Genomic DNA, 14,311 nt, shown 5'->3' on the forward strand with positions numbered 1-14,311 from the left:
GTGTGCCTTGGCAGTCCTCAAGAAATTGTGTTTCTCAAGGATGGTACAGTGGTGGTATGGATGTGGCTTTCTGTCCAACACCTTGATAGCTCTCGTGTACAGCTGTTCTATTGGTTTCAGGTTTGTGGTACAAGCAAACGACCAGTTTGTAAAACAGTACTCAATGTGGGATAGAATCATACAGTGGAGGTATGACTTTGCAGCATTGACAGTTAAGAAAGGTCTAATTTGTTTAACATTTTTGCAAGTTGAATTTAATAGTATTGGATACTTTCTTAATATGTTTCTTAAAAGTCAAGTTCGAGTCCAGTATGACTCCAAGATACTTGAAGTGGGAGACTAGCTCTATTTCTGCTCCGTTTAAAAACACATTGGATCCTTCGATGTTGACTGGTCGTTTACTGAACATCATGCATACTGTTTTGTTTGCATTTAACTGTAAGCAAATGTTGGTCAGCCAGTGTTGAACCTTGTCCAAAGCTTTTGAGAGACAAGATGAGATCAGCATGATTGTACATATTTTCATCCTGAACGTATTCATTACATTACATAAGTCCTATTTACAGTGTCTATCTATCTATGCATTTTTGGTGGAGTCCATATTGGAGTCATTACTGCGCCAGGAGGAAGAAATGCAGAATGCAAGGTGGCCCCATTACAGGGAGCTTTTCTTGGCAGCAGAGTGCAACGTCTGTATAATGCCCATCTATGGCAGAAACTTATAAACTCTACTTTAACAGCTCCCCTGTGAGAGAAGAGAGGGAAACTCTTACTGGTGACAAAGTAACTGGAATATGTTGTTATTACATTACTTGATGATAAAGTTACAGTAAGGTTAAGCGTCAAGTTGTGTCCAATGTCATAGCAGATCATAGTACCAATGAATCAATACCGTAACAGACTGAAACAGGTATATTGCAGTGCATAAGCTATGCCCTTGTCCACATTTCACAAAGCTTAGGCTATACAAATATGCTAATTGAACTACACATTGCAATAGTAATTGTAGGAAACAATGGCTTTGTAGCTAATAAAAAAGAGGGGCAACATGAGAAGGCGAAACACTGGTTGCTTCAGTGTGTTCCCATCATTATTCAAACGTAGAACAAATATTTAAAGATGTTGAACAAATTGTAGGCTCTGTGCAATAAAGACACAATCTTGCAATACTGTGCAATAATCACCTTTATAGATATAGAAACACATATAATGTTATAAATGTCCCAACATGTTTATAATACCTCAGCACCTAATATGTCACTCAGTTCTTCCAATTGATGCTCCTCATTGTTAGCCAGGGATGTGTACTATGTTTCTTTATGTTGATTGTATTATTACTAATGTGTGCTTTTTTCTCTATATTTAATAAGTTGGCTTATTCTTTATTATGGCATGCCTTTTTTTAACCTCCTATGCCACTTTTTGCTGTAACACTGTGCATGTCCCCACGGTTGGAATAATAAAGGAATTCTGATTCTGCTTTGTTTTGTTTTGAAGCTAACAATAGCCTACCTGTCTCAGCAGAGTCCACCTGGCCTTCGCCACATCAGTAGCACCACAGATCGGTGAATTAGCTGCTTCTTCATTAATATTTTTCCTCAAAGGCGACGCCGGCTTGGTTTTTTCTGCAGTGTCGATGCAGTCCCTCTCCATTTTATCCAACCGCTGGGCGTAAATAAATCTGCAAACAAATGTAATAACTGTAGGGCTGTCACAGTTACCGGTATATATATAAGGTTATACAAAAAATAAGGCTTTTTTATGGTAACTACACCAACGCACAACTGCTCGCAGATATGCCCGGCTGTAATCACCTGTTACACCCACAATGGATACATGCTACTTCCGTACACTTTTGGCATTCGAGACATGGCAATAGACTATCGATAGAATCGTGCTGAATTGTCAGTTCTAAACTGCAAGGGGATTATCTCAATTTGATTACTTCAGCCTAGCGTTGCTCGCTACGTCATCCAAAGCGGGCTTTGTTTAGGAAATCAGGCACGTGTATAGAATTTGCTTTCTGCTGTCAACAGAGGACGTTTCATTTATTTATCGAAACAATACATTATTCAGGTGGAAATACAACGCTTATTTGTCATGCGAAGTGTGTTTTACTGTCGTCATGACTGACATACATTTACCAGGCAGTGATATTAAGCTACTTTGACCCATAAAACCACAGCTTTCATGTGTAAACTAAGATAATTTAACCTTATTTATTCGTAATGGCTGTCCTCTCTTCTTTGCTGTGTTCACCTGCTCGTTTCATTTCACCATTTCGGTTACGATTATGGGATTTCTCTCCTTGCAAAAGGAGAACATGGCTCTTCTTGTCCGTCCAACGCTGTTACACATCGGTAAGGGTAATTCGTTTGGGTATTTATATGTATTTATTGAGAGCACATAGACACAGGAAAACACACGAGCACAATGACAGCACATATGCATATTTAAAAGCCTTTTAAAACAACTATTAACATGCAACAGACACAAAAGCACACACTTAATCAAGGATAAAAGCTTTAAATAAGAAACGCTAGTTATGGTTAAAATGTTGTTTTTGTTTCGGGTTGGTGTTAAGATTACCAGTGTGATGGAAGAATTACTCAAATCTTATACCTAAATACCTGCATCTGTGAGAAATACTCATTACTAGTTACAAATAAAAGTATTGTATGCTTGTGTAAACATACAAAAGCATTAATATAAAATACTTAAAATATAAAATTTGACCCATTTGATAGTAATTACAATTTCATAATTACTATTACATGCTAATGTGTTCATCTCTTCAGTGTTACAGTTATTGAAGAAGTGTAGCTAATTTACTTTATATAATAATGTGTGTCATCATAATTTAGAAACTGGCAAGAAAGGTGTATAAATACAATTAATTAACTATTGCTCTCATGTGAATGTGTGTAGACAAAAAAAAAGTACAATATTTACCTCTGAGATGTGCTGTAGTAGAAGTGTAAAGTAGTAGCACCAAATGGATGTGCTCCAGTAAAGTACCAGAACTGGAGATGACTGTCTGTTAAAGCTATCCTGTAGATAACGTGAAGTCATTAATTATTCAAAAGTAATGGTGTCTTTTCACCAGGCTAACAAAATAGGTATTGTACAGAGCGCAGGCTGAAACTGAGCCCTGTGGATGGGGATCACTGCACTCACACGGAAATGAGCTTCAGGGAAATGGAAACATGAACACATTAGAAAGAAAGCCCAAAGAACTTTAACATGTTTCACATATCACTAACACCCACAAGTTGTTTTATTTTTAGGACAGTTCAAACTCATCAGATCATCATCACAGCTCTGGACTCGAGAGGTACAAGGACTTACAGAAGTATTTCAACAGGAGACTGAAGGCAGCATACCACAGGTTCTCCAACATACCTGATCACTCATTGGTAAGGGCTGCACTTTGCCTTGGGATTTGAAGCTATTTGAATATAATCTCAGTGTTAATCACAGCAGCATTCACTTTGTGTTCCCAGAAACAGTATAAATCCTGTGTGGGATTAGTAGGATCCACAGAATCATATTATTCTCATTCGCTGTTGAGGCATTTGTGAAATTCTAATTATTTTTTTTACAATTCACTGTGATTTGCATTGACACAGGTCTGTGGCCATAACCATGTGTATTTCATTGAGAGGGATGGGATCTACAGAGTGGACCAAAGACAAAGTAAGCAGAAAATGTGAAGTTGTAAAGCCAGAAGCTTGACATCAGAGACCTGTAATCATATTGCATTCTGAAGACTAAAGTAACTCATAGACACTTGAATGGGAAATGTTATAAAGAGGACTGAAATCAACCAAAAACTAAAATATTACCTGCAGTTCCTTTTATTAATAAAACCCTATTCACTGCACCTGCAATTTATTAGCATTCCTTTGTAAGGAATCCCTCTTCTGTGAATGACTCAGTTTCCTCGCCCTGTTTGTAGGTGACCCAGAACCAGAGCAGGTGCTACATCTGGGACAAGTCTCTAGGCAGGAGGAGAAGACAGGTCTTATTAATGAAGAAAGGATTCAGTGGATTGTCCAGAGAATACGTCTGTCCCCTCAGGAGAAGCATCTTGCTGCCACACTAAAAACTACTGACACAGAAGAGCCTAGGTGAAAAGATTCAAATAAACATGCAGAATGTTCTTTTATTTGGCAGTAATGGGTTTTTTATTATCAGAATGTAAAATGTTAAACTTACTGAAAGAATAAATGGATGATTGTGCTGTGACGTCCAGGTGTGTGGTGGTGAGGCTTCGAAAGAGAAACTCTCCTCCTCCTCCTGATCCCCAACACATTGTACTCACACTGGACAAAGTCTTCAGCTTTGGTACGTTTTGAATAGTTTGACCTTGGAGAAATATATTAGAAGTATAAGTGTACTGGCTAATATATAATGTTTTATTTGTCTACATGAGTAAAGAGTGGGCCACAGACGATGTCCTGTTCTACACAACTCTGGAGGCTCTGCGCTGCAGTAAAGTGTTTCGATTGGACCTGACCTCCAAAGAAAGCAGGATCACTTCTGTGTTTGAGGAAACACATCCTGAGTAAGTAGAACTAACATTACATTGGAAGTCAGGGGTCCGAACTGGGAGTGACGTCACATTGGAGTTGACAGCGTTTCAGTAGCACAAGTCGGAAAGAGGGGCCAGCAGGAAAGTTGTTCGCCTTGTTTACAGCTTTAACAATCACCTAAGCTTTATTTTGTATTTAAAGATATAAAGATCCTAGCAACATATCCACCGATAGAAGATGATCCGAACCATATGTACAGTTGATGACACAAATAATACAGAAGAGCTACAAATCTTATATTATCAAAGTGTTCTCTTGATGTTCATATGCAGAGACTCCATTTAGACCGCTGATCTTGGATGACCTCTGGTATGGCGAGGTATCTCCGAGTTTCCAAGTAGGCACCAATCTGACCTCAAGGGGCGTTCAAGTTCAAATGTCCGACTGGGAACTTAGATATTCCCTCTTCCCAGTACAACTGGAACGCACCATAAGGTCACATCTAAGCTGTGTCTGCTCCCACACCGTCTCTAATTCATACATGGACCTCTCCACAGTGTGTTTGTGGAGGTTGTTCTTTCCAGAGACCGACAGATACTGAGCATCAACGGCAACAGCAGGAGCAGCTCAGAGGTTCTGCTAATTGATGGAACGACTTCCCATCTAGAGCCTTTCCTGGTTCAGCCACGGCAGCCGGACCTCCTGTACCATGTGGAGCACTGGAGAGAGTCTCTGGTTATACTGGCTAACACAGGGCCTGGGCAAGAATATCAGGTAGCGTTTGTACAATACTCTTACAAACACACACTGGAATACATTTCATCAATATGTAGAAGAATTGTTTCAGAAGCTAAAATGATTTAAAAGGTTTTTATACTTTGGCCCCCTTCAGGGTTCCTACAAGTGCTTTATTTTCGTGTTAAAGTATAAAGTATCAATCGAGAAGTGATAACTAAGGCTTCAAGTGTTTAGACATTTTGGTTTGGATACCTATTAAGTTGTTTTTAAGGGCTTTTATGTTTTTGCTGTAAGTCAATGTGTATAATCCTTAATGGTAAATGTGGTAAATCACAGAAAAATACATTTGGATTTTATGTTTCCTAGGTGTTGCAGTCCCCTCTCTCAAAGCCCTCCATGGCCTCCTGGGTGCCTTTGTTTACCCCTGACTCCGGCACTGTTATCAAAGACATGGACGTGATCGGAGACCACTGTGTGTTGGTGGCTAGAACAGCAGCCGGTGGACTCGTTCTTATCGTAGTCTCGCTGACCAATCCCAAGGAGGCATACACTGTACAGGTCAGTGTGACCGGAAAACTAGATTATAATATATTTTTTCTTTCTTTGCAGGTTTTGACATTATACTAACTTGCTGGCATGCTTGCTATTATTCATAAAACGTTATCCTTTACCAAATTGCTTGTTAAGATGCTTTAAATGTAAAAGGATATCTTTCACACATCAACATATACACAATACAAAAAATATACAGTTGGCCACTTGTATTCATATTGATTGTGTACATTAATCTCTCCCTAGCTCCCCTCCTGGGCCTGTACCATCCAAACGAAGAAACCAGGCATGGCAGACCGAGGCAGTGTGTTGGAGTTCTTGATTTCATCTCCAGTCCACACCCCAATGCCGTACAGTCTGTCCCCTGAAGATGGGCTACTTTTATCAGGCTCCAAAGATGGTTTCTCCCCAGGGGCCCAGGGCAGAATTACCACCACCCGCTTAGAGGCCTGCAACCAAGTGAGAACACTTGACACATAAGACGCATGCACTCACACTGAAACAGTATCGGCTGTGGGGAGGCTCATCATCTCCGTGCTAAGACTCAAGTGTCTACTGTTAAAGCTCTTTTGGCAACCAGCCACCAGTAGAACACTGTCATGCACACACACAGAGCTAAGACCTAGAAGTGCAGATCTGATATATGCAAAACAAATTATCAAGAGCTGTTTCAAGATCATTTAACATTTTGAAATGTCTCCCTGCCTGTAGGATGGTACCTTGGTGCCAGTGACCCTGTTTCACTCAGGACCTGTGGGGGGTTTGAGACAGGCTCCTCTACTCGTCCATGTCTACGGAGCTTATGGCAGAGATCTCAACATGGAGTTCTGCCCAGAGAAAAGGCTTCTGCTAGAGCAAGGCTGGACTCTGGCCTTCTGCCACATCAGGTAGTGTATTACCTCTGTAGCAGCCCGCAACGGGGACATCTACATTATTATAACTGCAGAAGTATAGTGCAGATAAAGTAAAGAGAATAGACTTGCATATACAAATATAAAAAAGTATGCACATTCAGTAGGGGCTTGGACTGGGAGCTGTAGGGTCACCGGTTCAAGTCCCCGACCAGACCTAAAATATGGAGTGTGGACTGCTACTTGGAGAGGTCCCAGTTCACCTCCTGCCCTGCCGTGGTGCCCTTGAGCAAGGCACCAGGCACCGGACACCCCCCTCACTCCCATTGCTCCCCGGGCGCTGTACAATAGCTGCCCACTGCTCCTAATACTGTGTGTGCTGTGTGCTCTGCATGTGTGACCATGAGGGTTTCATCCCTCCCAATTCTAATTCTAACCTGTTTAGCTCAGCATCTGGTAATAAGAAGCATGCTTTATGTAAGTGAAACTGTGTGGCTAGTAAGTGCTAGAAATAGTCTGAGGGAAAATACACTCTGGAATTGTGCGTTAAAGTGAATCTGTGTTATTTCCCTTTGCCCCTCCTAGAGGTGGAGGAGAGCGAGGTCTCTCCTGGCACCGACAGGCTGGTGTTGAGGGGAAGCAGAGAGGAGTGGAGGACCTGCGAGCCTGTCTCCGCCACCTCTTCTCTTCAGGAGTCTCCTCTCCTTCTCTCACCGCCCTCACAGCCTGCAGCGCGGGGGCTGTGGCCGTGGGAGCGCTGTGTAACACACACACACACATGATGCGAGCTGTCACACTGCAGGTAACATGTTATCATCAGAGACGGCCTGTGGTTGTGTGCAACTGTCTTGGAGTGTGTAGATTTGAGTGTTACTTTTTTTTAATTGATTACACACATCCAAAGCCATCTCTTCTACTGTGTTCAGGCTCCTTTCCTGGATGTGTTGGGATCAATGGAGGACCCCAGCCTGCCTCTAACTTTGGAGGATAGAGAAGAATGGGGGGACCCAGTCGGAAACCCAGAACATAGACCCATCATCTCCTCCTACTGTCCCCTTCACAACATAACCCCTCAGGTACAGGAGAAAGTTTAATTAAGAGTTACATTTGCCCTATAGGTAACATTTTTAAATTCCCACATTTTGGTCCAATGTGAACATAAATGAAAATTGTTGATCCCAAACCCTTTAAAATACAGCAAGTTAACCATCTTCTTGAATTTGTGTTATTATATGAGCTAGTGTTACCCATCGATGCTGCTGACGGCCTACAGCGGTGATGCCAGGGTTCCTCTGGCAGGTGTCCTCAAATACACCGAGCTGCTAAAAAAGGCCATCCATACACACTTCACCTTGAATCCAAAATCAGGTATGTGCACACACACACTGTACACTCTTCCACACATGCTATCACAACACTTATTTCCCTGAAGCATATGTGTGCAGCCGTATTGCATATATTGTATGTGTGTTGTGTTTGTGCATCCAGGCTGGTTTTCTCACTTGTATTTGTAGGTGTAATTTGTGCATCATCAGATGTTTTAACGGTTCAGGGTCAGCTCCCAACAGTAGTGTCAGTGTGCATGTCTGGAGAGGCGGCAGAAACTTAAGCAATGCCTGGGGAAACTGCCAACAGCATCTGAAGTTCATGACCAAAGTATAGCATAGGTCACCTTGGTGTGTGTGTGTGTGTGTGTGTGTGTGTGTGTGTGTGTGTGTGTGTGTGTGTGTGTGTGTGTGTGTGTGTGTGTTCTAATTGCTCTCATTTCCCCATAGACAGGCTCTTTCTCCCTCTCACTTATAATCTGCCTTCCCCACATTGGTGGTACTCCTCTTTACACCCCTCTCTCTCTCTCTAGCTCCGCCTCCACGCTTCCTGTTCCAAATGCACACATTATCTCTCTCACTTTCCTGTTGTTCATACACCAGGCGGCTTAAGTGTCTGTGTATGTGTGTGTATATGTCTCTCTAATCTGTCTCCCTCTGTTCTCCGGAGTCTTTGATAAAGTGCTGATGGCATAGACACATGCAGGAGGGGGGGCAGAGCCATTAGCATGGTAAAGAGATAGTGTATCAGAGCAAGAGATTAGACGCCTCAGACTGGGAGCTGTCAAGGTCAAGACCGCACTTGTGAAACAGCCCGTACCACTGAGACCAGGCTGGGAGGGATAATATGGTGGGGGGGAAGAGGGAGGGCAATATCAGATGGGATCACGAATGAATGAAAGGAATGTAAAGACATTTCCGATAGAGGGGTTGATTTGGGGAAACTGGACAGAGAGAAAAGGGGAGGAGAGGAAGTGGGTATATAATAAAATGTGACAAGAAAAGGCAAAGACGATGTTACAAATCTTCTCTCCTCCCTGTTCTGCCTTTGACCTCCGTCTTTCTGTCTTATCCGTTTTTTAAGAATATGAACCAGCACCAAACATACTTCTGAATATCCAACCTGGAGAAAATCACCTCGGACCAGAAGACTTTGAGCTGATGCTGGAGGAGGTAATGCGTTCACATCATAATTTGTGTATCTGCCCTGTAATAAAGTTTTTAGTATTTGTACATTTCAAGATGTCCTTCTCTCACATCGTTACAATCCATTTAAAAATTCAGTTTACCCAAATCCAAAAATAATCGTAACTGTGCCAGAGTATGTTTTCCATTTTGAATTCAGCCCAACTCTATCCTCACACTTTGAACAATAGCATTTGTTTTATCAGATAAGTTGTTAGGTACAAACTGTGAAATGTGTCCTGTCCTTTCTCCCGGACACAGGAAGCCCTCAGGCTAGCATTCCTTTACACAGAGCTGGGCCTGGAGCCTCCTCGGCCCCAACGCAAGCGGAGGAGATAACACTGCTATCAGGAGCCAGGAATCAAACAACTACCATTACTACAACAACTCTGATGGCACTTACTGCCTAATCTTTAACAACACCAATGAAAGAGAAGACAACAGTGTTTGTATCTGCAATCCTCTTTATTACACGCCATGAATCCCTAAAGCCCCTGTCACACGAATATGGAATTGTGAATTTCGCACGAAGATGGCCCCGAACCACACACGAAGGCAACATTTACATTACATTTAAGAAATACAACTGCAACGAAAGTAACACAAACAATTATGTTAAAGTATTATGATACTGTACTGATATGTTCAGACTTTGTTCTTTACTTTCTCCGTCTTTATATGTAGAAGATATTAAGTTTTCTCCGTCATGTTGTTTCCATAGCAACAACAACTTCCTCGCCTTCAAAATAATATATTATATCCTTTTTAGTTTCACAGAACACAAATTGGGTTATTTACATAATATGTTTACATGATTTTGTTGTGCAATAAAACAACCAGATGGAAACACGATAAAGGAAATGTTCAAATTCGGCTCTGATCGTAGCAACATCGGGACATTCGGGCCAAATCTTTTGCATGCCAAAGATTTTGCCACCGCTAACGAAGTTGCTGCCGCAGCCTGAGAAACTCCACCGGCGGTCACACGATGGCTTAAGATGCCCTCACGAATGCCTTACGAAGGGCAAAATGGACACACGAAGGCAACACGAAAATGAACCTTCACAAGGTCCTTCGGCAATGCTTTGTGATGCCAACGATGTTGCCACCGCTCCCGAAGTTGCTGCCGGAGCCTGAGAAACTCCACCGGCGGTCATACGATGGCTTAAGATGCCCTCACGAATGGCCCGATGTTGTTACGATCAGAGCCGAATTTAAACATTTCCTTAATCGTGTGTCCATCGGGTGTCAATTTCGGGACAGTGTGACAGGGGCTTTACAGAGGAGACCCCAAAGAAGAATCTTGATGATGCGTTTTAGCATTTATAAAGTATGTCCACGAAACTTAAATAGCAGGCCTTCATGGAGACGTAGCACTGNATGATACTGTACTGATATTTTCCGACTTTGTTCTTTACTTTCTCCGTCTTTACAGTATATGTAGAAGATATTAAGTTTCCTCCGTCATGTTGTTTCCATAGCAACAACAACTTCCTCGCCTTCAAAATAATATATTATATCCTTTTTAGTTTCACAGAACACAAATTGGGTTATTTACATAATATGTTTACATGATTTTGTTGTGCAATAAAACAACCAGATGGACACACGATAAAGGAAATGTTCAAATTCGGCTCTGATCGTAACAACATCGGGCCATTCGTGAGGGCCTCTATCTTTGGCATGCCAAAGATTTTGCCACCGCTCCCGAAGTTGCTGCTGGAGCCTGATAAATTCCACCGGCGGTCATACGATGGCTTAAGATGCCCTCACGAATGGCCCGATGTTGTTACGATCAGAGCCGAATTTAAACATTTCCTTAATCGTGTGTCCATCGGGTGTCAATTTCGGGACAGTGTGACAGGGGCTTTACAGAGGAGACCCCAAAGAAGAATCTTGATGATGCGTTTTAGCATTTATAAAGTATGTCCACGAAACTTAAATAGCAGGCCTTCATGGAGACGTAGCACTGGTCAGGGTGGGTGGGGTTAAACCGGGTGTGGGTGGAGTACTGGATAAGCAAACCCTCTCCTACCTCTGTGGGGATGTGAGACTTTTGTAACACCGTGCCGCTGTTAACTTGGTTTGTGCTCATCAGCACCTTCAGCTGGTCCGGTAACTCCCTGATCGAGGAGAGGTCTGTGATGGCAGATTCTTTACCAAAGTTTAGCACCATGAGGAAAGCTCGGCCCAGCCCTTCTTGCTCTCTGAGGTAAGAGAAGACGTTCGCGTCGGCGTGGACGTAGCAGAACCAGCCGCGGTGCAGGGGCAGCTCCGACTGACGCAGGGTGCTCAGGAAACGGTACTGAGCCAGGACAGAACCTGGCTCTTTCTTCTGGACCTAGAGGAGAACGATTGGCAAGAAGACACATGGTGTAAAAGAAAATTATCTTGAGCAAGCTCTGGCCAGATGTTTCTCCACTCAGAGATGAAAGAGTTCTGTACCTCCACATTGACGCTACTGTAGTCAGGATGAACAGGCAACCAGGTGATGTTGCTTTTGGTGTTAAAGCCTGCGTTTAAGTCGTCACTCCACTGCATAGGGGAGCGCTGGGGGTCCCGACTGGCACTCTGCAGCGAGAGGAATCAGTTTAGCACATCAGCATCTAGTGACAATAAATATATGTATCTGTATGAAAATATAAATCAAATACAAAAACCTGCAATAAATCCTACCATCATGAAACTTAAATTGTCTTTTTTGTTGAAATCGTTAAAACAGAGGCAGTGATTTCACTTATTGGCTTTTTCCAGGCTGTTTGTTGTTATGTTGAAGAGATTTATATTAAAGTTGAAGTCCACACACATTTTTGCCCTATCATATTTTTATAGATTTGATTTAGATTGAATAGATTTAACATTGTCATTGCACCGAGTACAAGTAATAAGACAACGAAATGCAGTTATTCAATTATAATATAAATCTATATATACATATGACTGATAAAAACAAACTGATGTATTAACACTATGAACATTATAAGGAGGTATACACATTATCAACAGCAGTATATAAATATACAGTATAATACAGACACTATCAACAGTATAGAAGTGAACGAGAGTATTTTAACCAAGTTTGCTCTGTACTGACGGAGTTGTATTTTCCGGCAGGGTCCTGTATCTGACTGTCTGTGACATTTATGTTCTCCATGCCGATCTCCTCTCCGTAGTAGGTGGTGGGGGTGCCCGGGAGGGTCAGCAGCAGCATGTTGATGACACGAACGTAGAGCTGACCAGCACTGGAGGCAATTCGAGACCTATCATGGTTCCCGACCTGATTGCAGTAGAGGTAGAAGAAATACAAGAGAAGGTGGAGAGATGGTGAAAAAGGTTAAGGAGGAAGATGGCAGGGTGAGGTGGGTATGTTTGGGTAATGGAAGAGAAAGCTGATGTGAAAAGACTCCTGACTCACCACCCAGTTTGGCCATTGTCCCTTGGGCATGTTGCCCATCCACAAGTGGACCAGATGTTTAACCCTCATGCCGCTTTGGTTCTGAGGAAGGTCCATCAGGTAGAAGTTAAAGGGGAAGTCGCTTTCTTTCACCTGCGGGGTGCCATAGTACATCATGGTCTTCTCCACCTCGTGGTAATCATACGACTCTGTCACCATCAACCTGGAGAGGAGCAGGAACTGGTGTTTGAGGACATGCAATCTGATCCCCCGCCACACTGAACATTAGGAGAATTCACCACTCGATTTTCTTCACCTTGAACTTCGCTGAACTCTTTTAATATAACTAAAATAGAAATTTGTTTTTAAAAGAAAGTGCTGGTACTAACAGTTCTTTAAACATACAGTATCTGTAAGCAGAATGAAACTGCTTCGACATAAATCTGACACAGTAGAATACACAAGACTGTTTCAAAATAAATGATGAGCTGTTTGAACCTTATATCATCATCATCATACGTATGTAGGAGCACATTGAGTAGTCACCAGTCCCAGTTCGTCCAATAGATGTACTGTTTTGTGTCCCACACCTGTATCTGCCTGGCTCCCGGCTGTAGATGTCCATCTCCGCCCTCCACTCCCTCAGCATGTCATGCAGGCCCAGCTGACTGGTGGTGTAGTCGTGGTAGAGGTCCCACTCTGTGGTCACATCCTCCTGTTGTGAATATAAACAAACATGAGGTAATGTGGCTATTATTGGATTTCAGGCTCTCGAGGATTACTAAGAGTTATGGTTAGGTTTTGCATTTGGTTTAGGGCACTTGTGGTCCATTCATAGCAAAGCTTACACCCTGAGATCATCAACTATAATAGATCAAGAGAACCCAACTGTATGTTCCGCTTCCCATTAGGAGTTAGGAGAGTTCCCCTTTAAATATGTTCCTTTATCAGTCTAAAGCACAGGGTCCAGTTGAAGGGCAGGTCAGTGGGAACAAAACAGATGAAGGTCAAGTTACACAGATATTTGGTTTCAATAAAGTACTACTGAGTACTCTATTTAAGGAGAGTTCAAAAAAGTTCAGGAATGAAACCACTCAAGCCTGCTTCATTCCTAAAAGCCTTCTTCAGGAACAGTGACTCCTAAGAAATAAAACCTAATGTGTATGGATATGGATTTGTATTAGTAAGAAACTCAAACATGACTATTACCAGACTTATTTACTGAAGCAGTGCTGCCACAGGAGTTAAGTATCTAGTCCTACAGAAAAAAGTAGTTTTTATATATATATATATAACAGGACTGTCTCAGAAAATTAGAATATTGTGATAAAGTTCTTTATTTTCTGTAATGCAATTAAAAAAACAAAAATGTCATACATTCTGGATTCATTACAAATCAACTGAAATATTGCAAGCCTTTTATTATTTTAATATTGCTGATTATGGCATACAGCTTAAGAAAACTCAAATATCCTATCTCTAAATATTAGAATATCATGAAAAAGTATACTAGTAGGATGTTCAACGAATCACTTGAATCGTCTAATTAACTCGAAACACCTGCCTCGGAGCGACCCAGGGCCGTTGCGAAAATTAGTGTGAAACCAGGTAAAACGGGGTAGTCAAACAATTGCTTCACCTGCGCCGGTGACAAAGCGGGGATTTTCACGAAAAGATTACGGCCGAGGCCGAATTTTACTACCCATGGTAAGTATTGGCCGGGGGGCTGTG

The 14,311-nt window shown here is 42.1% G+C and overlaps 3 protein-coding genes across 6 annotated transcripts in view; 1 reads left to right on the forward strand and 2 right to left on the reverse strand.

Annotated features, from left to right (window-relative positions):
- LOC104954880 (calmodulin-lysine N-methyltransferase) overlaps window positions 1-1,778 on the reverse strand; it is a 12,435-nt gene extending 10,657 nt beyond the window's left edge. The window contains exon 1 of the mRNA XM_010782080.1: window positions 1,513-1,778. Within this exon, the coding sequence (XP_010780382.1) occupies window positions 1,513-1,653 (141 nt within the window). The 5' untranslated portion in view covers window positions 1,654-1,778. The remainder of the gene's footprint in view (window positions 1-1,512) is intronic.
- A 228-nt stretch (window positions 1,779-2,006) lies between these two features.
- On the forward strand, window positions 2,007-9,746 carry prepl (prolyl endopeptidase like). 2 transcript variants are annotated; one of them, XM_010782081.1, is made up of 15 exons: window positions 2,007-2,360; window positions 3,288-3,416; window positions 3,630-3,696; window positions 3,959-4,130; window positions 4,256-4,347; window positions 4,441-4,567; window positions 5,093-5,309; window positions 5,640-5,831; window positions 6,072-6,284; window positions 6,537-6,712; window positions 7,262-7,478; window positions 7,603-7,752; window positions 7,918-8,044; window positions 9,086-9,174; window positions 9,448-9,746. In XM_010782081.1, exons 1-15 carry the CDS (start codon window positions 2,229-2,231, stop codon window positions 9,523-9,525), a joined length of 2,178 nt encoding a protein of 725 aa, XP_010780383.1. In that variant the 5' UTR covers window positions 2,007-2,228; the 3' UTR covers window positions 9,526-9,746. The 2 variants fall into 2 exon arrangements, with proteins under 2 accessions (XP_010780383.1, XP_010780384.1); XM_010782082.1 differs by lacking the exons at window positions 9,086-9,174; window positions 9,448-9,746 and having other exon boundaries at window positions 7,914-8,038.
- Window positions 9,747-10,474: 728 nt separating this feature from the next.
- Window positions 10,475-14,311, reverse strand: part of slc3a1 (solute carrier family 3 member 1) — an 11,252-nt gene continuing 7,415 nt past the window's right edge. The window contains exons 6-11 of one of the 3 annotated variants that reach the window (XM_010782084.1): window positions 13,171-13,295; window positions 12,602-12,803; window positions 12,281-12,463; window positions 11,632-11,757; window positions 11,138-11,527; window positions 10,475-10,544 (exon numbers count right to left, since the gene is read on the reverse strand). In XM_010782084.1, coding sequence (XP_010780386.1) covers window positions 10,503-10,544; window positions 11,138-11,527; window positions 11,632-11,757; window positions 12,281-12,463; window positions 12,602-12,803; window positions 13,171-13,295 — 1,068 coding nt within the window. In that variant the 3' untranslated portion in view covers window positions 10,475-10,502. Of the gene's footprint in view, window positions 10,545-10,983; window positions 11,528-11,631; window positions 11,758-12,280; window positions 12,464-12,601; window positions 12,804-13,170; window positions 13,296-14,311 lie in introns of those variants that run through there. The other 2 variants (XM_010782086.1, XM_010782083.1) reach the window with 2 other exon arrangements.

Source organism: Notothenia coriiceps, unplaced genomic scaffold (genome assembly GCF_000735185.1).
Source record: "Notothenia coriiceps isolate Sejong01 unplaced genomic scaffold, NC01 NC01_scaffold00024117, whole genome shotgun sequence".
NCBI lineage: Eukaryota > Metazoa > Chordata > Actinopteri > Perciformes > Nototheniidae > Notothenia > Notothenia coriiceps.

Coding starts and splice junctions, on each gene's coding strand:
- prepl (XM_010782081.1), top strand. CDS start 2,229: ATGGCTGTCCTCTCTTCTTTGCTGTGTTCACCTGCTCGTTTCATTTCA. Junction 5,832..6,071: donor AGGAGGCATACACTGTACAG/GTCAGTGTGACC, acceptor ATCTCTCCCTAG/CTCCCCTCCTGGGCCTGTAC. Junction 6,713..7,261: donor CTGGCCTTCTGCCACATCAG/GTAGTGTATTAC, acceptor TGCCCCTCCTAG/AGGTGGAGGAGAGCGAGGTC.